Source organism: Macadamia integrifolia, unplaced genomic scaffold, assembly GCF_013358625.1.
Source record: "Macadamia integrifolia cultivar HAES 741 unplaced genomic scaffold, SCU_Mint_v3 scaffold1640, whole genome shotgun sequence".
NCBI lineage: Eukaryota > Viridiplantae > Streptophyta > Magnoliopsida > Proteales > Proteaceae > Macadamia > Macadamia integrifolia.
Genome location: NW_024868287.1, coordinates 38,590 through 65,560, shown reverse-complemented (window position 1 = coordinate 65,560; position 26,971 = coordinate 38,590). Strand labels below are relative to the sequence as shown.

Genomic DNA, 26,971 nt, shown 5'->3' with positions numbered 1-26,971 from the left:
TTCCCATGAATTGAAAATTCATCCATAAATACTTCTAAGAATTTTTTGATCATGTCAGAAAAGATACTCATCGTACATCGTTGGAATGTAGCAGGGGTATTGCAAAGCCCAAAGGGCATACGCTTGTAAGCAAATGTTCCATATGGACATGTAAAAGTGGTCTTATGTTGGCCCTCTAAAGCAATTGGGATCTGATTATATCCAGAATATCCATCAAGAAAATAATAGTATTCATGTCCAACTAACCTCTCTAACATCTAGTCAATGAATGGTAATGGGAAGTGGTCCTTCCAGGTTGTCACATTAAGTTTCCTCTAGTCTATGCACACTCTCCACCCTGATTGGATACGGGTTGAAATTAGTTCATTATTGGCATTGGAAACTACAGTTACCCCAGACTTCTTAGGCACTACGTTAACTGAGCATTCCATGATCTAAGCACTTTACGATCTCTTTTTTAATGGTTTCTATCATCACTGGGTTAACTCTTTTTTGGAGTACTGTGGATGGTTTGGAATCCTCCATAAGATGTATATGATGTTGCACAATAGAAAGGCTTATACCCTTGATATTAGCCATGGTCCAACCTAGGGCTTCCTTATTATCTTTTAACACTTTAAGTAACTCTTCTTCCTGGCTAGAAGTCAAATTTGAAGAAATTATTATAGGAAGAGTTTGGTCAGGCCCTAGGAAAACATACCTCAAATTAGATGGAAGCTCCTTAAGATCTAGCTTAGGGGGTTCAACTATGAAAGGTTTGGGAATGGAATTGAAAAGGGGTCCTAAGGGCTCCACAGGTGTGTGAAGACTCAAGACTTCAGAAAAGAAATTTTCACTATCATCATCCAACTCATCCATACACTCTTGGAATTCTAAATCAAAATCAATATCAAAGTTGGTAATTAAATCATCAAAAAAATCCAGAAAATCCTTATGCATATTGATCTCTTCTTCCATATGTGATTGCTTGCCTATCCTAAATATATTAAACTCAATAGTTTGGTTTTCAAATGATAACCTTAGGAAATCATTCTGGTAGTTGATTAATGCATTATTGGTAGCCAAGAATGGTCTTCCTAGAATTATTGGGATCTCATCCTTGGTTGAGAAGGGCTTGGTATCTAACACAATGAAATCAGCAAGGAAAATAAATTCCCCCACCTTTAGTAAGACATCCTCAACCATCCCTTTAGAAATCTTAATAGACCTATCTACCAACTGAAGAGTAGTTCCGGTGGCTTTTAATTCTCCCAATCCTAGTTGCTTGTAATATGGTAAGGTAAAAGATTCACACTTATGCCAAAGTCAAGTGAGGCATGCTCAATGTAGGTGTTGCCTATGACACAATATGGTAGAGCTCCTTGGATCATTATACTTAGCTACTATAGGCTGAGTAATTATGAAACTAATGTTACCTGCCAAGAACACTTTTTTAGGCACACTAGTGATATGTTTGCGAGTACACGAATCTTTCAGTACCTTTGCATAGGCAGGGATCTAAGATATGGCATCCAAAAGAGGGATGTTCACTTCTACTTTTTTCAAAAACGTTTAAAATTTTATCCATGGAAGTAATCTTCTTTTTGTTTACCAAGCGATTAGGAAATGGGATATGATGAACATAAGGACTGTTAGGGATTTGCCCTTTTTCAGAAGAATCATTTTTTGTTTCCTCAACCAAATCGTCTTTAATTTTAAAAGAATCTTTAGGTTCATCAGACGAACATGGAACAAGAGGCACACTTGTGTCCTCAACTGAAAGAGAGTTAACAAGAGTAATAGATGGGGAAGATTTAGAAATACTCTGTTGGTACTCTCTACCACTCCTAACAGTATAAACAACATTACATTGGTTCGAAGGCCCTTGTTGGGTCTGACCTTATACCATATTCAGTGGTACATTAGTTGGTGCTTGTGAACTAATAGACTAAGGATGCCTAGGGTTAGGCTCTAGTTGATTGGGTAAAGTTTCTTTCTCCCTCTCACGCATAATTAAGATAACTTGGGTAAGTTCTCTTGCAAGATTTTGATGGCTTGTCATGAGAAGGGCTATATTTTTTTCCAATTCACTTATTCTACTTGAATCTCCAATGTTGGTAAACCCAGGGGATTGTTGATAAGATGATAGGAGAGGGGCCCTAGGAAAACTAGTCAAGGTCCTACATTTGACCTAGGAAAGTGTTTTGAGAAAAAGATTATTGTGCAAAGGGAGGCCTTTAGGGTCCAGGTTGACCTTGATTATGAAAACTGAAGGCCCTGCTTGGTTGCTGTGATTCAAAAAGAAATTTAGATGATTTCTCCATCCTGGATTGTAGGTGTTACTATATGGATTATTCTGGTATAAGGCATTAATACTATCATTAGAAGTGCCCCCAGAGATGTTGGGGCATTCTTCTATGATATGTCTAGGGGACTGGCACCAAGCATAAATCTTAACCAAATTGACTGATGATGGCACTCTAGGAACAATAGCCTCAATCCTCTTGATTAGGCTATCAAAATGGGTTTCCTTGGCTACTATCCCATCCAAAAAATATCATTTTCCTCCTATAATTCTTTCACTCTCTTGGGTTGATTTCCACTCACGGGTTTTGTCAGCTAAGTCAAGTAAGAATTCTCATACCTTTCCTTCATCTGTAAAGGATGTGAATCTCTCAGGGCACATAGACTCTGTCATTTATTTAGTTGGGTAATCAATACCCTCATAAATTATTTGACATAAATATCATAAATCTAGGCCATGGTGAGGGCATTTTTGGAGTAGATCCTTGAATCTCTCTATAAGTTTGGAAAAGGACTCACTAGGCTTTTGCCTAAACTGAAGGATATCACTTCTAAGCTTATTGGTCTTGTGAGTTGGGAAAAACTTTTTAAGGAAGACAACTGTGAACTATTTTCATGAGGTTATAAAATTTGTGGGTAACCCATACAATCGCTTCTTAGCTTGGTCTTTTAATGCAAAAGTGATAAACCTAAGCTTAACAGCATCATCAGAAAACGGTTGGATCTTAATTAGATACATACCTCTTCAAATTCCCTTAGAAATAGGTATGCATCCTCAGAGGTCAACCCATGGAAGTGGGGCAACATAGTGATGTATTGAGATTTGAGTTCAAAATTATTGCCCAGTGCTTGTGGTAGAACTATGCAGGATGGTTGGGCTGTTTTAGCAGGGTAGAACCTATCTTTTAGAGATTTAGGTGAGGGGTTTTGATGTTGGTCTCCCATATTGAAAGATTCTAAAGAGAGCAAATGTATAGGGTCACTATTTGTTGGATCTCTTCTTTCTAACTGATTCTTAGTATTACGTACCCACCTAACACTCATGTAATAGAAAACTACCCACAACTAGAGTAAGACAAGCACAAAATAATGGATAGCAAACATTTTTTTATGATTTTTTTAATTTTTTTGGGGCTTTTTGGGAGCTTACCGGCAGGGATCAGGGGTTGTTCAAGTCAATTCATGAGGTATTGCTACAGGGCAAAACCTGTCTTTATCATACTGTGAGGCATGGTGATCTCAACTGATACAACTATTATTGCAAGTTGTTCTTCTCAGAAATTCAATAAAAGAAAAGGAAAAACAAAGCAAACAAAGCACTCCGATTTACCAAAAAAAAGTGAAAAATAACATGGAACTGTCTCCCTGGCAACGGCGCCAAAAACTTGTTTGAGGTTTTAAAATGTAACCGTAAGTGTACGGATCAGTGTAGCTATGGGTCGAACACAGGGAAAGCAGTCACTTTATTTTTTTTGCTTCTTTTAATAATGCAAAAGTGAACCAATTAATGATTGTGATCTAATTCTAATTATCGTCCTAAACATATGTATCTAAAATATCGTCCTAACCATTCGTCATCTAAGAATTTAAACACGCAAGCCACATAATTAAAATTAAATAAATAAATAACTGAAAATGAACACCCCACATAATTAAAAAGCAATGAAGGAAAAAAATGCTGAAATAAAAATAAAGTAAAAGAAAGGGGATAAAGCTAGAGAGAGACTCACAAGTAGGTTTCTCTACTCAGCCCAAGGAATGCATCAAAATATGAGCTTCCCGACTTGACCGGAGAGTCACTCTTACAAGGATTACTCTACTTGGCTTTAGGGAAAGGGAGACAAGTAAAATAAAAATAATAAAATGATGGTTCTATGGCTAGGAGGGGCAAAGCCAATGCAATTACTAGCCATGAACCTTGGGGAAAAGGGATAACAATAATGTAACAACTGAAATTAAAATCCTAAATTAAGAAAAAAAGGGTAGTCAAAATAGGGAATGAGAGAGAGGAGAGAATACTACTAAAGGAGCCTACTTACTTAAATTTCAACCTTTGAACTGAAAACTTGATCAATTTGAGATACTACCAGTACTAAAAACCAGATTTGGAAAAAACCAAATCTAAAATTTCTAGTACTAGAGAAAACAAATCTGAAGAAAAAAATTGAACTTGAAAGACATGCTTCATAGCTTATTCTTGCCTCCTAGAACAAAGCCTAGAACTAGAACTTGAAAATTACAACTTTAATTGTTTAAACAATAAAAATAAAAGACTGAATCAAAAACAAAAGTGTTTGTATTAATTGAATAAAAAGAACTTACAAAAGTGTTTAAAGTATAAACCTAGAACTAGAGCTAGAGAAAGAGATAACTAGAGAAAGAGATAGAGCAACTAAGAAAAAACCCTAGAAGAAGAATGAAGTCTCTCCTCCCCTTGTGTTAATTCTATTATATATAGATTAAGGGAGGAAAGCTAACGATTTTAGCTTCTAAAAAAATATATATATTTTTTATCTTGTTGATGAAGTGGAGGACAGAGAAGAGAGAAAACGTGTGGAGAGAGATCTCTCATGATTTTTCTTGCATTTTTTTTTCTAATTTTTTCTCCTTTTTTCTATTTTTTTTCTCTTCTTACCCAAGAAACCCCTTTTGGCTGATTTTTCTTGCTTGGATTTGGACAATATTCTATTTTAATGAGAAATTTCATCTATGCCCTTGTCATTTTTTTTTTTTTCTTCTTTCCTATTTTTTCTCTCTCTTCTTCAAACTTGCATACAACCATCTTGGCCGACCTCCTTTAAGTGATGAGTAAGAGAGAGAAAATCTTCTAAAAAAAACCTAAACAAAATGGCAACTAAGAGGTTCGAACTTGAGACCTCCTAATAAGCAAGGGATTTTGCACACCACAATTCACCAACTACGCTAGGTAGATGTTGTTACCAAAAATGAATCTTCAATCACTTAAGGATGTGGTCCATCGATCCTTGTTTGTATTTGGAATATTCCTTATACCCTTGGGACAAATACAGATGGGCTGGTTCTGCATCTCGGTTCAGTTCTGATCCATTATTCTTTTGCTAGCCCGAAAAGAATAATCACTTGTATAGTTGACCAAACGAATGTATACTTGCAATTGAACACGTTCATCTTGCTTAGAATTTCATCCTCTTCGCAACCATGAAAAGAAATAGGACCTCTATATGTGTAAAATTGGAGATATAGTGCCTGATAGTCCTTAAGGCCTTGAAATTATAAAACCTACAAAAAGAGTAAAACCCAAGGTAGCTCCGTTCTAAATATGTAAGATGTATGTTTTACTACACTAGATTTCACACAGAAATGTGCTCATCACATGGATGCTAGGACTGAACATGTGGTCTCTTCACTACCGATGGTGAATGACTCCAGAGCGATTGCATCTGTGATTCATGAGGTAGCCATGGTGGATAGGGCGGCAATGACCAGGGAGAGGGAAGAAGGTGGTTTGGCTATGGGAGGAAAGGAGAAGAAGAAGGGGGGAGGTTAGACCAAAAAGTCTGACAAAAATAAAAGCTCAAACTAGTTTGCCATATATGTTCTTTATTGGAACATTCGGGGTGTAAGAAAGGCTGCGGTGAGAAGTCCCTTACGAAGAATGACGAAGGAGTCCACTCTGGAGATTCTTTGTTTGGCTAAACCCATGGTTCATGTAAGGAGGTTCCCTGCTTTATTTTTTAGTAAAATGAGGTACGATGTTGATTTTATTCATAATAATAGGCCAAATAAAGTGCCTAACCTGTGGATAGTCTGGAAATTTGGAATTAGTTATCCAGTGATTGTTGGTATGTCTGATCAGCATATTTTTATGATGGTAGATTAGGCTGGTGAAAAGGTTGGCATGTCTCTAATTCATGCTAGTTCCTTTAAAGTTGTGCGGCGTCAGCTGTGGCTGGACTTAGAGTCGCAAGTTGATTCAGTGGTGCCTTGGGCTGTTATAGGGGATTTCAATGCCATGTTGATGTCCCATGAAAAGAGAGGTCCAGGGGCTTTTAATTTAAGCTCTGCTGCTGAGTTCCAGGAAATGGTGGATGTTTGTAGGCTGTTACCTGTCCCTTCTTAGGGGAAGAAGTTTACATGGTCAAATAACCGGTGGAGGTGGCGTGTGCATGCGATTTTAGACCGTAGTTTTTGTAATGAAAAATGGCTGGATGTTTTTAAGAATATCGGGCAGCGGGTGCTTGTTTGTTCTAGATCAGATCACTCTCTCCTTTTGATCTCATCTAACTGCGTTCCTAAACCGAAGAATTTCCCAGTTCGGTCCCATAGTTTTTGGATGGAGCATGATAAATTTCTGGATGTGGTGGAGGAAGTTTGGAAGGTTCATATTGAGGGGCCATCCGATTTTTATACTTGCTCAGAAGTTGAAACGGGTCAAGGAAAGGTTAAAGATTTGGGTGAGGGAATCTTTTCCTAATTTAAATGAAGAGGTGGACAAGGCCTTACTGGTGTTAAAGAATGTTCAAGACATAATTGAGGTGTTAAGGATGTCTGACGATCTTTCCAATAAGGAGGCCGTTGCAAGAGAAGCTTTGGGCTAAAAAATCCAAACTAAGATGGATGAAGGAAGGTGATGGAAATACGAATTTTTTTCATCTCTCTATTAAGATGAGAAAAGCTCGTAACTAGATTACAGCCTTAAAAAGAGACGATAGTTCATGGGTCTCTGATCAACTGGGTATAGCATCCTCCATCTCTAGTTTTTTTCAAAAACTCCATTCCATGAAGTCTCTACGATTTCTGAGCATCAAGATCTGTTGGAGTGTATCCCTAGGGTGCTGGTGGAAGAGGATGTTACTTACTTGGAATTAATTTCAAGTAGGGCTGAAATCAAAACAGCGGTTTGGTATTTAGACTCTGACTGTCCTCCGGGTCCTGATGGATTCCCAGGGAAATTTTTTCAAAGATGTTGGGAGGTTGTGGAGGACGATTTTTTTCAGGTGGTAAGATCATTTTTTGTGGATGGTAGGTTGCCAAAAGGGATAAATAACTACTTCATATCCTTGATTCCAAAGGTATAGGGTGCCTCTTCTTTGGACAGGTTTCGTCCCATATGTATGGGGAATTTTTTTGTTTGTAAAGTTATTTCTAAGATTATGTCATCTAGACTAACTTGTTTGCTGCCTCGATTGATCTCAGAAGAACAGGGCACCTTTCAGAAGGGGAAAATAATATCTATAAATATCAGTCTGGTCTGAGCTGGTAAACTTGATGCACTCCACAGTGAGAGGTGGTGGTATGGGGTTGAAACTCGATGTGCAGAAGGCCTATGATTTCCTATCATGGGAATTTTTATTTGCAACCCTGGTAAAATTTGGGTTCTCTTCTAAATGGATCTCTTGGATTCACCATCTATTGATGTCTTCTGGGGTTTCTATTTTAGTCGATGGTGGTCCAGTGAGTTTCTTTGAAGTGGGAAGAGGTCTACGTCAGGGAGACCCAATTTTTCCCTTTTTGCTCATTCTGGCGAAGGAGGTATTGTGCAAAGGGCTGAGGTCTATGATTTGCGAGGGGAGATTGAAGTCGCTTCCTGGACCTAGAGGTGTGCCTATTCCTTCTCATTTACTTTTTGCAAATGATATCTTAATTTTCATGAACGCGTCTGCAAAATACGTAAAGAATCTAGACTCTTTTTTGGTTAAGTATCAAGAATCTAGACTCTTTTTTGGTTAAGTATCAGCCTTTTTCTGGCCAAAAAATTAACCTTGAAAAAAGAAATTTGTTCTTTGGAAAAGTTGCTCCCCATAGGAAGCAGTTTATAAGTGATTTCCTGGGTATCCATTCGGCCAGGTTGCCTACAAAGTATTTAGGGGTGGACCTTTTCAAAGGAAGGGTGAAAAAAGAATTCCTTTTTCCTCTGCTGGACAAAATTAAGAGTAGACTGGCTGGTTGGAAGGGTAGGCTGCAATCACTGACAAGAAGGGTGGAGTTGGTGCGGTCTTTCATATCCAACATTCCTATTCACAATTTTGAAATTTACTGATGGACTGAGTCTTTTGTTAAGGTGGTGGAAAGATGGATGAGCAATTTCATTTGGTCATGTGATTTGGACTTGGGAAAAAAAAATTGTGGTCAAATGGGTGGATGTTTGTAAACCCAAGAGAGAAAGAGGCTTTGGGCATTAGAAGGCTGAGAGATGTAAGTTTTGCTTGTTTATGCAAGTTGACAAGGCAAATTAAGTATGAAGATTCCTCGATGGGTGCCTTCTTTCGGGCTCATTTTCTTAAGGCCGATGGTTCTCTGAGAAAAGGACAAATCTCTTCCTCTATTTTGACAGGCATTAAAAAGGTTTGGGATTTTGTTGCTTCTCAGGGGCAGTGGACGGTAGGTGATGGGCAACAAATCAAATTTTGGTCTGATCAGTGGTTGGGGGAAATGTCCATTATAGAAAGGTTGGGTGTGGACTTGGCCTCGGTTGAGCCTTTGAGAGCAAAAGTCTCTGACTTTATCATTAGTAGGCACTGGTCTCTACCAAGTGTAGAATCGGGCCTGCTTACCAGTATTTTTGAAGAAATTTGCTCCATTTACATTTCTAATGTGCAGGATTTTTGCCATTGGAGGCCTACCTCCTCGGGGATTTTTTCTATAAAATCTGCTTGGGAAAAAAATCAGAGTTCAGTTTCCCAAAGTAGGATGGGGTTCGCTGGTATGGCAATCGAAGATTCAACTTTGCCAAGCTGTTTTTAGATGGAGGTTAATCCATAACAAAATCCCAACTGAAGATAATGTAAAGAAGCGTGGAGTGCCCTTGCCTTCCAGATGCAGTTTGTATGACCAAGAAGAGGAATCTCGTGACCATCTATTTTATGACTGTATTTTTGCGAGAAAAAGTTTGGCAGAAATTTTTTGATTGCTTTGGTGTGATGGGGAATGGTTTTTCAAGGATGAAAAATTTCATTGCTTGGTGGAAGTCTAAAGGGAAGATGGTCTCTTGTCAGTGTATTTGGAAAAAAGGTTTTGTACAGATACCTTATTACATTTGGTTGGAGAGGAATGCCAGAAGATATGAAGGTGTTTTTAGATCAGTGGAGCACTACTTTGCTATGCTCAAAGGTGAAGTAAATTCTCAAACCCTAGTCCATAATAGTTCTCACATTTCTATTTCGGATTTGATGGGTGCTAGGAGTCTTGGGTTTTCTAGGGTGCAGCGCATCCATAGTGATTGTTTTGAAATTTTCTGGTGTCATCCCCCGAGAGGGTGGTAGAAAGTAAATACAGATGGGTGTTCTCTTGGGAACCCTGGAATCTCTGGCACAAGTGGAGTTTTTCATAATGAGATGGGGGAGGTTATGGTTAATTTCAGGGATTTCCTTGGTATTCATACCAATTTTGAAGCGGAATTTTTTGCTGTAATTTCAGGGATTGAGCATGCTGAAAATCTGGGTGTGCAAAGGTTGTGGATCGAATGTGATTCGATCGTGGTGGTCACCTTGCTGTAGAAAAACAGGGTCCCTTGGCTAGTTCGTCAGAGATGGTTAGCCTGTATGAGTTTCTTGGATCGTATGGAGTGAAAAATCAGCCATTGTTTTCGTGAAGCAAATTCAATAGCTGATTTTTTATCAAAATCTGCGGCTTTATCTTAATCCTCATCCCCAGTGACAGTATGGTTGGCTTTGGTCAAGATGGATCTTGATATGGATTCCTCGAGTCTTCCCAAATTCAGGATGACTTGATAGTGTTTTTATGCTTTTTTCGATTTTGTTTTGTGGATGCTGAGTTGTTGGGCTCTTTTCTCTGCTAATGGCAATGCCGAAGGTGGGGTAGGAGTTCTTTCTCGGTCTCCCAGTTATCTGTTTGGGGTCTTGTCTTGATTCCCTTTAGTTTGTATATTATTTCCTTTTTTCTATTTTTAATACAAATGATTTCTAGCGAAAAAAAGGTAAGCCCCCTCGGCTCTGGATGAAATTAAATGTTGATGGCAGCTCCATGGGGAATCCTGGGAGAGTAGGTGTTGGAGGTGTGATGCATGACTACCAAGGGAGAGTGATCTTCTCCTTCAAACTCTTCCTTGGCATTCAGACAAATTATTATGCAGAGTTTAGAAGTTTGCTTGATAGAATTCGCTATGCTTTGAATCTGGGGGTGGTAGGTCTTTGGATTAAGTCTGACTCAGTTGCAGTTGTGACTGCGGTCCAGTGCAAGGCTATTCCATGGTTTGTCCTTCAGGACTGGCTTTGTCTACAACAGTTCCTCAATTCAATCCCTTGGAAGATAACTCATTATTATAGGGAATCAAACCATGTTGCTGATTATCTTGCCAAGTCCGTAGCAAAAACAGGTGTCTCTAGAACCATGGTGGATTTTCCCTCATATGTTTTTCGAGGAAATTAGGAATGACATGTTATCAAAGTCTAGATTTAGATTTTGCAAATAGCTTTGGAGGGTCCCTGCTAATAGCAATGCCGAAGGTGGGTCCTTACTGATGGCAATGCCGAAGGTGGGGTCCCTTCTTAGCTAAGGTTCTCTTCTTCATGTACACTATTTTTTGTTTTTCCTTGATTAATACAATTCTGACTTCTAACAAAAATAAGAAGCAATTAGCATGGACAACTGACATGAAAAATTTAACCCCAGCTATCTCAATGAATATGGACATATATTTTTTAATAGAGGCAATTGGAGAAAAAAGATCCATATAACTGACCCCTTTTATCTAGGATAAAGCATAGTTTGAGTTGAGAGAATGGTTAGTAGGATGATGACCAAATTGATTGTCAGATGGTAAGATATGTCAGCTATGGCCTACTTTTATTTTTGGGGGACTAGGTGTGTTAAAATTGAAAAACATATTTTAATTTTTCTGTTTTTCAAAAATTAATTTGTCTGTTGGAGTGCACAAACGACCCACGCGAAAGCACAAAATAATATAGTACATTCAAATATTATTTGCTGAGGAAGTGAGGATGCAAGGATACAAAGGCACATACAAAAGGAACTCAAATACATATAGTTAATAAGGAATGGGAATGGTAAGGACCATCAGAGAAAGATCCTGACTAGCCACTAATGTTTAATTTGCTGCACCATTCTATTGGAGATAAGCCTTCTTTTCTTCCTCATTCATAAAAGAGATGATGGGGAAGGACTTGCCGACTCCCATGGATGACTTGAAAGAGATCTTGTTTCCATCAATGTACATTTCTGCTATGGGAACCCACACCATCATCTGCTTAGCCTTGCAACCAGTCATCTTTTTCATCCTCCCCTTCTCCACATACGCCGTGGTCTCGGCAGCATAGCTGTTCTTGGTGTTGGTAGCCACATTGAAATGCTCATAGGCGGCCTTGCATTTCCACCACACGAAACCCGTGGCTCTCACCCTCCCGTATTCCACTAGCTCTCCCGTGGGAAGGACACCACTAGGAAATCCAAGCTCTTTCATCAGCTCCGCCGAAAATCTCTCACAAGCTTCCTTTCCTCGTACAATTTCGGCCCCTGCTCTCTCATCAGTAGCCATGTTGGATGTATTGATGATTGATAGAATGCTAAGGAATGGAGGAACTTTTGCTCTTAAATGCTGATTGATGTTAAAAGAGTTGTGCTGTTTGTGATGGCGTATGAGAACAAAGGCATAGGTATTTATAGAGAAATAAAACAGAATCCTCTTCCAATTATCCTTGACATGCAATAGTATTTTAATTGTATACGCCAATTTTGACGGCATACATGTGCGAGAGCAAGACCTTCTAGATGAGTAATTCACATCAGATATTGTTTTTGTCTCAATTGTCTGATCAAGCCAACGCGCCTAGGGCCATTGAATTGGAACGATGGTTCCAATAACATTTAGGGGGCCAAGTCAACAAAGGAGAAGGGAGAGAGTCGACATATTTGTGTCCTATGCATTAAAAAAAATAATAATAATTAAAAAAAAAAAACACAAATTGATCAAATTATGGTGTCAATCGGTCGGGCCAGGCCGGTCTCAGTAGGGCCTAGCTGGACCTGGCGGGCCTATGTTCTCGGACCATGATCTACCTATTTAAAGAATGAGTCGGGGTCTTGGTCGGTGTCATGTTGGGCTCGAACAGGTTCCAGGCTTTAATCGGGCTAATCACGTAATAATCAGGGCTTAAACAGGGTAATGTATCAATAAAGTCTTAAACGGTCTTTCCTTTTTATAGATTTAAAATACTTTAATTTATTTTGTTAAATCATCAACAATTTTGAAAAGATATTACACTTAATTACAGTCAATAATTGATAAAAATATCAATATATACCATATACAATCCCCAAAAAGTCAAAATACCTATATAAACGGTCAGGCTAAACATGTCGATCTAAGTTGGGCTTGCAAAACGGGCCATGCTGATCGGGAAGCCCATCGGACTTACCCCTTGCACCGTGTACTTTGGGCCGGTCTATGCCAGGCCATAAACATGTCGGGCTCCATCGGGCTTGGAATTGACACCTCTAGATCACAAGTGATTAATTCACAATTAAAATTATGAAATCCATCACAATAATAGATGTTCAAGACACATGACTTTAAGAATCAATGAACCAAATTTCATTATCTAAATAAAAGGATAGGAAAACAACTTTAAATTATAATTTTATACATTAGAATTAAAATCAGGGATGGGTTGGGCTGAGCCAGGCCAGGCCTAACCTTGACTTAGGGTTGGTGTTTTTCAACCCTAACCTACTGCCCTTAGGGTCAAAAATCTTAGTCTAAGCTCTGTTCATGCTTGGGGCTAGCCAAGGCGGGTTCAAGTTGTCAAGACAAAACTTACACCACTAAAATAAATTGACATTGATCTTAATTAACCCTGATTCTTGGCTTACTGAGTCTAAATAAGATTTGGCTCATTTGGGCTAATCTCTCTCTCCTTTTTTATTTTTATTTTTATTTATTTTTTAACCCAAAATTTTTACTGAGTATGTAATGTTTTATTCGTATACAATACGGTTATCTTTAAAATACATATTAAACGGTTTTTTTGAATTAATACACCAAATTACAATCTTTTGAATTAAACGTTTAGATACACATATTATATGCATATAATACATGTATTTATTAACTATGCTCCTCAATAACCATGTTGGATTGGTCACCACTACTAAGTGATCAATAAAATGTTAAAAGTGATATTGGAGGAAGGAACTCTTACAACTGCTTATTGATGCTAAAGAGTTGTCTTGTTTGTAATGTGAAGTCAAAGAAAGCAATGAATGGCTATTTATAGTTTCTACCACAAAAAAAAAAAAAAAAAAAATAGAATGGCTATTTATAAAAGTACGAAAAGAGAAACCTGTGAGGGAGGAAATTTATTATTTAAGCGGGTCTTGGGGTGTGAAGTATGAACAGGTCTCTTATGTGGAAATTGGGATACTTGATTAGTTTAGTTGGTCAGCCCATTTTTGACCGTCAACAGAACCTTCTAAACTAATGGATCCATAGACTCTTGGGCGGCAGATTGGAATAGGAAGTCTTCTTCTTTCATGTCCATTAAATATTGGACAGAGAGTGATAAGATGCTGGAGCTAATTCCAAACCCTAAGAATGTGGTTGGGCCTTGGGGGTTTTCTAGAACTTTGGTTGAGATACATTTATGTTGCACCAAGATGCAAAAAGTTTCTATTAAAGTGTGTATTAATGCTATTATGGGGTTTATGCATCTCCTATCCCAGGGAGCGCGAACCAATAGGTGGAGATGGGGTGTCAATTGGTCGGTCACGATTGTCATGCTGGGTTTTTTGCTTGCATCATGATCACCCATTTATATAATTTGGTAGACTTGGTTGGATTTAATCGGGTTTTGAGTTTTAATCGGGCTTCTACTATTGGATTAATTGGGTTTGAAATAGGTCTTGAACAGATTAATACATCATTAAAGCCTTAAATGGGTATTAATTGTCTTGAACTATAAAAATATTTAATATACTTATTAACTCATCAATAATTTTTATTTTTTTTAGTAATGTACTCATAAATAATTTACAGTTAATAACATTCAATAATTGATAAAAATATTAATATAGAGCTTACACATAGTCGGACTTGTTGGGGCATGTAAGCGGTCCTGCTAGTTAGGCAACTGTTGGGATTACCCCATGCACAACAGATTATAAATGGGCTAGACTTGAGCTCGTCATATTTATTAATCGGGCCAAGCTCAGTCGGTTTATCAGGCCGGGCCTGAAATTGGCACCCCCAGGTGGAGATACGTCATGTACAATGAGATGTATAACAATATTTTTCCTTATCTCTTAATGAGAGAACGTTTTCTATGGAGGAGTGTACCAACTACGGCCACACATAGAAGGGTGGTGAAATGATCAGCCCACCCCTATGAAAGGCAGAAATGTAATCCCTCCCAATGCTTCCTTGCACGCTCATTCATTGGCCTCTGTACATACGTAAGGGCCAAGCTCTCTCACAATAAACAAACCTCTCTTAATTTAATTCTTTGTTTCCTTTGTCAAAAAAATAAATAAATAAATAAATAAAAAATAAGTTCAGGGATTCGTTTGGTCATTGGCCATCTTAATCCCACTGAATCCATCGGGGACTACTTTTAGCTATGGTTCCATAACTTAAATAATATGTCATTATCACTCGTCTATTACCTGCTTTGATTATGGTGATTATGGAGGGTAAGGGTGGAGCTGCCAACTTCATGAGTGAGATAGGCAGGTAAGTGTAGCCAACCATTACCTGTCCAAGGAACCTAGACAAAAGGGTAATGTATGGATAAGACATTTTTAGGATAACTTAAAATTCATTGTATAGATTCTCCACTAGCAAGGTTTTGTTGATCTTGGGTTGTTTCTCTTTTGGTGGTTTTGTGGTTTGGACTTGATTTCATGAGCTTGGACCACTTCTTTGGACTGGACTTGTATCATACTCCCCTTATTTAAAAGAATTTGTCCTGAATTTTCGTTCACCCTAAAATATTCTCATACACCACCGGGATCAAATGGTAAGATACTAAGAGCATTACATGTTCAATAAGTGTGATGCTCCAATATAAGAAAGAAAATCAAATTATTCACATGCTTTGTGAGTTGTCACTAAAAATTCAGTGGTGATAAAGAGCATGAGATAATATTGGAAGTATTGGCCATAAATTAAACAACAAATCCGGGTAGAAAATAAGGTGTAGTGATCAATTGTGATGATGGATCTAATTTCTCCAATCTTTCCTCAGTCAAACATTTTTTTAAAAGAGAATTCTAGCATCATAAAAAGTGGGCTCCCTCTCAACTTGGAAACTTGTAAAACAATTGAAAACACAAAAAATGGTGGCAGAGTTGAATCTAATTCAATTTCCAACAATAAATAACATTTCTGTGGTGCTTTCGAATCAACGTCTGATTCAAACGCCTTAAACAAATTGAATCCTTCAATGTCATCATTTTCGAAGAGATATTGCATCAAACTAAAAATGACAAATTAAGGAATGAATAAATTATAGTAAATTTAGGAGAAGCTCCAATATTTGATTAAGTTGCGACAAAATCATTTGAACTGGCATGGGAATATGTAATGGAGGCCTTTAATTTGAATACTCCAATCTAGAGGGATGATTTGATTTAGAATGAAAGAGTTAAAAGTGTTAGGAGGTATACCTAAAATGACTATTAGAAGTGATGAGGAAAGACATTCATAGCTTAGGTTATATTTATATATATATATATATATATATGCCGAATGTCAGCAAATGAATATATTAACTATAAAGAATGAGAGAATACATAAAAACAACCTTTAGATCTCTTATTCACCTTCGGCATGGCCATCAGCAGAAGAGAGACCCAAAGCTCAGGAGAAAAAAAATTTACATAAAATTATAACAAGGCCTGTGATGAGAGTCCTAGTTGAGCTTAGTGTTGATAAATGGAGGAGCATTATCCCAAATGGAGGAAACTCGTGTGGAGGCTGCGTCCTTTAGCCATCTTTTCTTCTATAGAATTTATTCCTCGGTAACAATAGACCATTGAATAGGAAATTTTATCAAAATAACCTTTGTAGAACCACCACTTTTGCTGGAAGTACCAAGGAATTTCTTCAGAATTGATGCAACACAGAACTGCGCGTGAGTCACAATCAATCAATAACTTTTCGCTTCCCAGTTGCCGTCCTTAATATATAATATGAAACTGCAGCTATTAAAAAATAGGAATTGGCAGATTATTGACAATTTCATCATAAATTCTAGTGCTACCAATCCAATGGTCATCCTAGAATTTAATAGAGGAACCATCTCCCACAACCCATTGCTCAGAGTCGCAACAAAAATCCATACTTTTTGAAGACCAAGGATGATAGAAGAAGGAGCATACCTTTTAAAGCTACAATCAGCGGAAAAATATCTTCCTCTTAGAAAAGTTGCAAAAATTAAATTATCTGATCTAATGTACCAACATAGCTTTGCAAGCAGAGCAAGATTAACTTCCTTAAGGTGCTAAATACCCAATCCTCTTCTCTTGGACTTGCAGACATCTTTCTATTTAATTGTAGTAACCTTTATAGTAGAGATACCTCCACTTCAAAAAAATTCCTAATACAGCATTCCATCTGGACCGTAAAAGATGCAAGCCACTAGTACACAGAGAATTTGTGCAAGGGAATACTACTCATAACCGTCTTCACCAATTCTACTCTGCCATCCATTGAAAGAAGTTTACCTTTCCATCCAATCAATCTTGCTTTGAAGTTATCCATAAAAGGAAGGTTCAATTCTTTTTTCACACGGCCTTTAAAGATCTCCACTCCTAGATAGCAAGTTTAAAATCACAATCGAGAATATTAAGAACCTCCTTGATCCCTATGCATTTGCTCTGTAGGAATAGATTTTAGGAAAGTTTTACTCTCTTTCATGATTCGATTTTTGCCTAGAATAAGCTTGATATGTATTCAGAAAGTTTCAAGCTTTTGATTCCTTTCAGCTCTGCATTCATGAATATTAGAAGATCATTAGCACATAAAAGTTAGGAAGGGGTGAAGGTATTCCGTGGACTTGGAATAGATTTCACAAATCCTCGATCCCTAAGATCACGAAGGCCTCGGCATAGAATTTTCTTAGAAAGGATAAAAAGCATAAGAGACAAAGGGTCACTTTAGCGTAGGCCTCTCTCGACTCCAAAGAACCCCACAGGGCCTCCATTGACAAGAACTGATAGCCTAGTTGAAATTAGAATCTCATTAATCAAATCAATCCAAATTTGAGCAAACCAAAATTTCATCAAGACATCATAGAGAAAACCCCATCCTATAGTATCAAATGCCTTTTGGATATCTAGCTTCAACCCAATGCTCCCACCAAAGAATATTTTTTACATCAAATTCACTAGCTCAGAATTTACTCCTATGTTAGAAAAAATAACTTTTCCTTTCTGAAAGGCGCTTTGCTCTTCAGAATTCAATTGGAGAAAAAAAAAAAAAAAAAAAAGGCTAAACAGGTAGCCATGATCTTTAGAATAAGCTTGATGAAGAAATTTCCCAAGCAGATGCGGCGAAATTGACCACCTTGCAAGTATTGTCAATCTTTGGAATCAAGGCGAGAAAATTACAGTTTGCTCCTTTAGTAATAATACCTTCTTTGAAAAAGTTTTGGATGGCATGGAAAACCTCTAAACTAACAATATCCCAATATATTTAGTAAAAAGTTTATAGGAAACCATCTGGGCCTGGCGCACTAGAGGGATCTAAGTAAAAACCTTCTCTCTTTATTTCCTCGAGAGATCAAACTTAGTGAGTTTAGCATTATCTTCATCAGAGAGCACTGCTAGAATAACAAAGAGAAGAGGATCATTCCTGACCAATCCATCTCCTTTACTAAATTCCTCAAAATGAAAGCCAAACGATAACCTATAGCATCCAAGCCTGTCAGATTTATTCCATTTTCATCTTGAATTTCTTTGATAATATTTCTATTCTTCCCGATTTTCACTGAAAGATAAAAGAATTTGAAGTAGTGACCGCCTTCCTTCAGCCATCTTATTTTGGATTTTTTCATCCATAATTTTTCTTGAAGGGAAAGAGCTTTAGAATCTCATTGACAAGAACTGATAGCCTAGTTGAAATTCGAATCTCATTAATCAAATCAATCCAAATTTGAGCAAACCCAAATTTCCTCAAGACATCATAGAGAAAACCCCATCCTATAGTATCAAATGCCTTTTGGATGTCTAACTTCAACCCAATTCTCCCACCAAAGAATTTTTTTGACATCAAATTCACTAGCTCAGAATTTGCTCCTATGTTAGAAAAAATAACTTTTCCTTTCTGAAAGGCACTTTGTTCTTCAAAATTCAATTGGAGAAAAAAAAAAAAGGCTAAACGGGTAGCCATGATCTTTAGAATAAGCTTGATGAAGAAATTTCCCGAGCAGAGGCGACGAAATTGACCACCTTGCAAGTATTGCCAATCTTTGGAATCAAGGTGAGAAAATTACAGTTTGCTCCTTTAGTAATAATACCTTCTTTGAAAAAGCTTTGGATGGCATGGAAAACCTCTAAACTAACAATATCCCAATATATTTAGTAAAAAGTTTCTAGGAAACCATCCGGGCCTGGCGCACTAGAGAGATCTAAGTAAAAACCTTCTCTCTTTATTTCCTCGAGAGATCAAATCTTAGTGAGTTTAGCATTATCTTCATCAAAGAGCACCGCTAGAATCACAAAGAGAAGAGGATCATTCCTGACCAATCCACCACCTTTACTAAATTCCTCAAAATGAAAGCCAAACGATAACCTATAGCATCCAGGACTGTCAGAGTTATTCCATTCTCATCCTGAATTTCTTTGATAATATTTCTATTCTTCCCGATTTTCACTGAAAGATAAAAGAGTTTGGAGTAGTGATCGCCTTCCTTCAGCCATCTTAGTTTAGATTTTTTCATCCATAATTTTTCCTGAAGGGAAAGAGCTTTATTTAAATTCTCCTTCGTAGCTAGCTCTTGATTGAACAACACCTCATCTATGTCAATATCATAATTAGCGTGTTGAATATCATCAAGAGATGCTTTTATTTTCCTACTTCAACATCAATGTGAGGGAACGCTGATTTATCCCAAGGTCACAGCACGCCCTTTAGACGCTTTAGCTTATTAATGACAATAAAAATTGGGATACCATTCAAAGGAGTTTCCTAAGAAGATCTTACAACTTTTTTGAAGTCATTTTGCTCTGTCCAAAATCTTTGCATACAGAATATTAGTTGGCCGAAGCACATCATTATAGGTCAGAAGAATAGGGGAATGATCAGAATAGTCATGAGCAAGCACTTGCTGAGAGCATCCAAGAAACAATCACAATCATTACATATTGCAAATGCTATAGTCAAGCACTACACTAGCACTTCCAACACACCTGTTGTTAGACCATTTATATTTTATACCAGAGAAGGGAACAAACATAAAAGATGCCGTGTCAAGAAAAGCTAAAAATTCATCAACTGAAGCGGCTAGGACCTCTGTTTTCATGGGAATACAAGAAAGAGTTGAAATCCCCTAAGATCACCCAAGGCATTATAGAGCATGATAGAGAACAAAGATTGCACCACAAGTGACTTCTGGCTACCTTGAATCAATTAGCATGAAATCCCCTATGACCTTGGGTTTGCAAGACTCCTTTCCCTGTTAGGGGACTCTAATCACCGGCCGCCACTCTTGACGTCGGCAAGGGTGAGTGGGCTGCTAGTCTCCTTGCTCCTCCATCGTTTCCAACACTTTCTTCTTCACTGAACAGGAATCCGCCCTATGCCCATATCGACAACAACTAGCACACCGAGAAGGTGGGTTTTCAAAAACCACTTGTTTTCTGAACATGAAGGATTCTGATGAACTAGGTTGTTCCCATTCCACATATAATTCCTCCACCCTTGGCACTGAATCATCAATATCACACTGACACGTGCAAAGTGCCCATACATTGAGTCCCTGGTCTTTTGATCAATGGTCATCGATTGAGGAAAAAAGTGCTCGGGGGATTGAACACATGGGAGAGAGAAGCTCTGAGGTGGAGGGAATTAGGGTTGTGGGTGGTGGCGTTGCGTCTGGTGGATGCCCACTAGATCAAGGGAAGCAACGATTGATTACAGACTTCTGGTAGCCTCAGTCCAGGCCAGGGACTATTGGGGAGCCCTCTTTGGCAAAGGCTGCAGCAGCTGAGACTACTGACAAACCGGACTCTCTTCCAAAGAAGTCACATTCTAAGGTGGTGGGAGGAGCATTTCCTAATGTGGATGAATTACCTGATCCAATACATGCTGGAAACCTTACAAAGATTGTGATTCTGCAAGATGCATATGAGGAGAGGTTGCTGCATTATCGCTTCACCCTTGTGGCCAAAATTAATTTTTGGTATATTTCTTTAGACACCATAAGGAAGGAAGTTGTGGAAGCCTGGAAGCTTAAGGATAGGGGTCTATATTTCTCTAATGGGATTGGGTTATACACTTTTTCAATTTGAGTCTGAGAAGGACATGGCAAATATATGGAAGAGAAGTCCTATTAGGATTGGTGGGTGGTATATACAGTTCCAGTGTTGGAAACCAGATTTTAACATCCATGAGAGGAATGTAGTTACCAAGTTAGTCTGGATTCATTTTCCAGAGTTGCCATTTGAATATTGGCATGAAAAAATCCTATTATCCATGGCAAAAGTTGTGGGGCGACCTTTGGACATTGACAAGCGATGTGAGGGAGCAAATTATCACTTTGGATCATAAACTCCCTAACTTGTGGATCATATGGAAGAGTTCATTAGATAAGCCTGTTGTTGTTTCAATCTCTGAGCAATTTATCACTTTGACTATTAATTGGTGAAGGCAACCTATTTTTTTAACCTTTGTGCATGCGAGCTGCTTTCAAGCTGCCAGAAGATACCTATGGCTTGATCTTGCTGCAACTCTAGTGGGTTTCTCTTTATGGCTAGTGATTGGAGATTTTAATGCAACAATTTCATCGCATGAAAAAAGGGGTCCAGGTGCCTTTAACGTTGGATCTGCGATTGAATTCAGTGCAACAATGGACGCCTGGAGTCTGATTCCAGTCTCCTCCCGTGGGTGCAAATTTACATGGTTGAATAATAGGAAGAGAGGGAATGTCATGGCAGTGCTTGACAGAAGCTTTTGTAATGAAGAATGGCTCATTGCTTTTCAGGACTGCGCCTAGGAGGTGCTACAACGCTTTTCCTTTGATCATGCACCTTTATGCATTACTTCTGTAGTAGTGTCAAAGCCATCAAACTGCTCCTTTAGGATCCAAAAATTATGGATGGAGCATGATGGATTTCTAAAGGTGGTCGAAGGATCTTGAAAGGAGGCTGTGAGTGGATCACCTACATATGTCCCAGCTCAAAAACTGAAATGCCTTAAACCAGTACTAAAGGGTTGGGCAAGATCAATTTTTCCTAACCTGGATGTGGAGTTACAAGCTGCAAAGGAAGAGCTAGATAATGTTCAGGTTCAGATAGACCAAGCTAGCATTAATGATCATTTATTTAACATGGAGGCTAATGCTAAAACAAGGTACTTGAAAGTTCTTCACTTTAATGAAAAGTTGTGGGTTGAAAAGGAAAAAAAACAGATGGCATACCCAAGGAGATCGTAATACCAGGTTTTTCCATTTATCAACTAAAATCAGAAGGGCCAAGAACTCCATTCGGTCATTGAAAAAGGTTGATGGGAGTTTTGTCTCGTATCCAGATGATGTTGCTGATCATGTGGTTGAGCGCTATGAGTCCTTTCATAGAGCTAGTCCAGTAGTAAATTATGGAGAGTTGTTGGACTGCATATCCCAGGTTCTTGATAAGCTGGATATCAGTATATTGGAAGCTATCCCCAGTGAAGAAGAAATCAAACAAGCAGTGTGGGACTTAGACCCTGATAGTTCTCCAGGTCGTGATGGGTTCTTGGGTGCCTTCTTCAGACACTGTTGGGGCTGGTGGATGTTGATGTTTATAGAGCAGTGAGGGAATTTTTCAAATCTGTCATTCTCCCAAAAGGGATCAATAATAGCTTCTTAGTTTTAATTCTAAAAATTAAATGAGCCAATTCTCTGGAAAAGTTCAGGCCACTATGTATGGCCAATTTCTTCTGCAAAGTTCTATCTAAGATTATGGCTTCTAGGCTCTCTATCCTTCTTCCCAGGATAATCTCAAATGAACAAGGAGCTTTTCAGAAAGGCAAAGTTTTACAGCCGAACATTTGTTTAGCTTCGGAATTAGCTAATCTCATGTCTGATTGTACAAGAGGTGGGGTTATGGGCATTAAGATAGATATCCAAAAAGCATTTGACACAGAACTTCCAAGTTCTAAGCAAATTTGGGTTTTTTGATAAGTGGATTGCCTGGCTTCACCAAATTCTTGTTTCTTCAAGGATATCTATTCTTCTCAATGGGGGATCTATTGGCTTCTTTGGTGTTGAGAGAGGACTTCGTCAGGGTGATCCCATTTCTCCTCTATTATTCATTCTTGCAGAGGAAGTCCTGTGTAGGGGGCTCCAACTTATGATTCAAGAGAATAAGTTGTAGACTCTAAAGGGGCCTAGAGGAATTTAGATGCTGGGTTTTCTATTATTTGCTGATGACATTTTTATCTTCCTGAATAGATCCATCAGATATGTCAGGCATCTACACAATTTTTTATCCAAGTACCACCAATTTTCAGGGCAACAGATCAACCTGGATAAAAATAAGCTTTTTCTTGGGAAAATGTCATTGGAAAGAAAAACAGATTATATCTGACACTGTTGGGATTTCCATCTGCAAATTCCCAACAAAATACTTAGGGGTGAAAATTTTCAAGGGAAGAGTAAAATGAGAGCTTTTATTGCCAGTGAAGGACAAAATCAAAGGGAGGATGTCTAGTTGGAAGGGGAAACTTTTGTCTATGGCTAGCAGAGTGAAGCTGTTCAGGTCAATAATATATAGTATGCCCTCTCATAATTTCTTTATGTACTGGTGGCCTAGTTCTCTGTTGAAAATATGGAGTTCTGGATAAGGAACTTCATATTGATGGGAGATCCTGACACTGGTAAAGGGGTGACGGTCAAATGGGATTCGGTCTGTAAGCCAAGGAAGGAGGGTGGGATAGGGATCAGGCATCTGGGAGATAATAATAAAGCCTTTCTCTGCAAGCAAGTCTAGTATTTTAAGCAATCCAATTCTGCCCTAAGTAATCTCATAAGAGCAAGATTTCTGAGGAAAAATGGGGAGCACAAGAAGGGGTCCAAGTCTTCATCGATTTGGCCTGGTCTAAAACGGATGTGGAAATTTGTTTCAAGCAAAGAAAGGTGGATTGTAGGTAATGGGGCTTCAATAAATTGTTGGAAGGATAGGTGGATTGGAAAGAATCTGTAGAGGAGATGTTTCCAATGGAGGACGACTTCTATTCATCCTCCACTATGAAGGTTGCTAACTTTATCTTCAATAACGAGTGGATCTTCCTTGAGGTATTTTCTCCTTTTCTTCAGAATATTTTTGCTGCTGCTTCCAAAATAAATATTCCTAGGGATGGTATTGGAGATTAATGTGTTCGGAGCCTCTCCACTTCTGGCAATTTTACCACCATATCAGCATGGAATGATATTTGTGGTAAAAATCCCAAGGTTCCATGGTATGACTTAGTCTGGGTGAAAGGGCTATCTCCTCGGCAGTAAACTTTTGTGTGGTGGTTGTGTCATGAGAAGCTGCCTACAGACGATATTATTTGCAGGAGATGATATTATTTGCAGGAAATGTGTTTCTCTAGCCTCTAGATGTGTTCTAGATGACATATTTTTTAATAGAGTTAATTGGAGAAAAAAAGATCCATATAACTGACCCCTTTTAGCTAGGATAAAGCATAGTTTGAGTTGAGAGAATGGTTAGTAGGATGATGACCAAATTGATTGTCAGATGGTAAGATATGTCAGCTATGGCCTACTTTTATTTTTGGGGGGCTAGGTGTGTTAAAATTGAAAAACATATTTTAACTTTTCGGTTTTTCAAAAATTAATTTGTTTGTTAGAGTGCACAAACGACCGACACGAAAGCACAAAATAATACAGTACATTCAAATATTATTTGCACAGGAAGTGAGGATGCAAGGATACAAAGGCACATACAAAAGGAACTCAAATACATATAGTTAATAGGGTATGGGAATGATAAGGACTATCAGAGAATGATCCTGACTAGCCACTAATGTTTAATTTGCTGCACCATTCTATTGGAGATAAACCTTCTTTTCTTCCTCATTCATAAAAGAGATGATGGGGAAGGACTTGCCGACCCCCATGGATGACTTGAAAGAGATCTTGTTGCCATCAATGTACATTTCCGTTATGGGAACCCACACCATCATTTGCTTAGCCTTGCAACCCGTCATCTTCTTCATCCTCCCCTTCTCCACATACGCCATGGTCTCAGCAGCATAGCTATTCTTGGTGTTGGTTGCGACATTGAAATGCTCATAGGCAGCCTTGCATTTCCACCACACGAAACCGGTGGATCGCACCCTTCCGCATTCCACCAGCTCTCCCGTGGGAAGGACACCACTAGGAAATCCAAGCTCTTTCATTAGCTCCGCCGAAAATCTCTCACAAGCTTCTTTTCCTCTTACAATTTCAGCCCCTGCTCTCTCATCAGTAGCCATGTTGGATCAATTGATGATTGATAGAATGCTAAGCAATGGAGGAACTCTTGCTCTTAACTGCTTATTGATGTTAAAAGAGTTGTGCTGTGCGTGATGGAGTATGAGAACAAAGGCATAGGTATTAATAGAGAATTAAAACAGAATCGACTTTCAATTATCTTTGACATGAAATAGTATTTTAATTGTATAGGCCAATTTTGACGGCATACACGTGCGAGAGCAAGACCTTCTAGATAAGTAATTCACATCAGATATTGTTTGTCTCAATTGTTTGATCAAGCCAACGCGCATAGGGCCATTGAATTGGAACGATGGTTCCAAAAACATTTAGGGGGCCAAGTCAACAAAGGAGAAGGGAGAGAGTCGACATCTAGCTATGTCAAATGGGATCATTACCACTTCTTTTGACTTTAAAGTTAGAGAAGGGTTCTAAATATTACACCGAAATTCATATAATCGGTCTACTCAACTTGAAATAAACTAGGGGTGAAACATGGTGGGTTTGGGTCAGGTTTCTTAAAACCCTAGCTTAACCCAAGGTCTTCAAAACTCAATCTAGGTCCAACTTGATTTTATTGGGCTTATGTCTAGGCCCAACCTTGTCAGGCTCATGCCAACCCAATATGTCCTTAATGGGCCTTGAATTTTTTCCAGGGTTGGGTTAACCTTAATTGGCCCTATTTTTGCAATTTGTGTCCTATGCATTAAAAAAATAATAATTAAAAAAAGAAGCACAAATAGATCAAATTAGGGGTGTCAATCGGTCGGGCCTAGCTAGGCCTGGCGAGCCTATGTTCTCAGACCACGAACTGCCTATTTAAAGAATGAGTCGGTCTCGGTCGGTGTTGTGTCGGGCTCAATCTGGAACTGGGCTTTAATCGGGTTAATTGTTCAATAATCGGGCCTTAAACGGGGTAATGTACCAATAAAGTCCTAAACGATCCTTACTTTTCTTAGATTTAAGATATTATAATTTATTTTGTTAAATCATCAATAATTTTGAAAATATATTACACTTAATTACAGTCAATAATTGATAAAAAAAAATCAATATTTACCCTATTCAATCCCCAAAAAATCAAAATACCTATACAAACGGTTGGGCTAAACTTGTTGGTCTAAGTTGGGCTTGTAAAACGGGCTGAGGGGTTGGGAGGCCCATTGGGCTTACCCTTTGTACCGTGTACTACCTATTTATAAACAGGCCAAGCTTAGGCCCAACACGTTTATTAATCGGGCCGGTCCATATCAGACCATTAACATGTCGGGCTTGATCAGGCCTACCAGTGCGGGCTTGGAATTGACACCCCTAGATCACAAGTGATCAATTCACAATTAAAATTATGAAATCCATCACAATAATGGATGTTCAAAACATGATTGTAAGAATCAATGAACCAAATTTCATTATCTAAGTCAAATGATAGGATGACAATCTTAAATTATAATTTTACACATCAGAATAAAAATCAAGGATGGGTTGGGCCGAGCTAGGCTAGGCCTGGCTTAGACCTCAACCCAGGCCAAGCCTAACCTTGACCTAGGGTCGGTGTTTTTCAACCCTGACCCGCCACCCTTAGGGTCAAAAATCTTAATCTAAGCTTTGTTCGTGCTTGGGGCGAGCCAAGGCGGGTTCAAGCTGTCAAGGCCAAACTTACATATACCCCTAAAATAAACTGACATCGGTCTTAATTAACCCTGATTCTTGGCTTACTGAGTCTAAATAAGACTGGAACAGTCTAAGCCGATTATGTCCGAGTCCAGCCAACGGATTAACTGAGTTAAGTCGAGTTTTATACTTCTATCATAGTATATCACAAACTTTAGACAAATAAGTCTGTTATTTTTTTTCCTAATTTTAATATATATATAATTATATTAAATAAAATATCATTTATACTATAATTATTTATCTTGAGGATTGGTTTAGTGACTTTCCACTTGAGAGGGCAGTCGTCTACCCCTGATATCTTCAAATCTTCAATGTCTTGTTGAATAAAAAAATTAATAAAAAATAAAAATAAAAATGACCTTCTCTTCGTATGAGATCCCACATTC

At 38.3% G+C, this 26,971-nt stretch overlaps 2 protein-coding genes and 1 non-coding gene across 3 annotated transcripts; 1 reads left to right on the top strand and 2 right to left on the bottom strand.

Moving 5' to 3' along the window:
* The first annotated feature begins 2,735 nt into the window (after window positions 1–2,735).
* LOC122064427 lies at window positions 2,736–2,842 on the top strand. Its single transcript, XR_006135700.1, has one exon. It is a non-coding gene; the product is annotated as a small nucleolar RNA R71 (small nucleolar RNA).
* An 8,387-nt stretch (window positions 2,843–11,229) lies between these two features.
* Window positions 11,230–11,849, bottom strand: LOC122064422. Its single transcript, XM_042628117.1, has one exon. It carries the CDS (start codon window positions 11,774–11,776, stop codon window positions 11,348–11,350), a length of 429 nt encoding a protein of 142 aa, XP_042484051.1. The 5' UTR covers window positions 11,777–11,849; the 3' UTR covers window positions 11,230–11,347.
* Window positions 11,850–24,484: 12,635 nt separating this feature from the next.
* LOC122064423 lies at window positions 24,485–24,913 on the bottom strand. Its single transcript, XM_042628118.1, has one exon. It carries the CDS (start codon window positions 24,911–24,913, stop codon window positions 24,485–24,487), a length of 429 nt encoding a protein of 142 aa, XP_042484052.1.
* Between the last annotated feature and the right edge of the window lie 2,058 nt (window positions 24,914–26,971).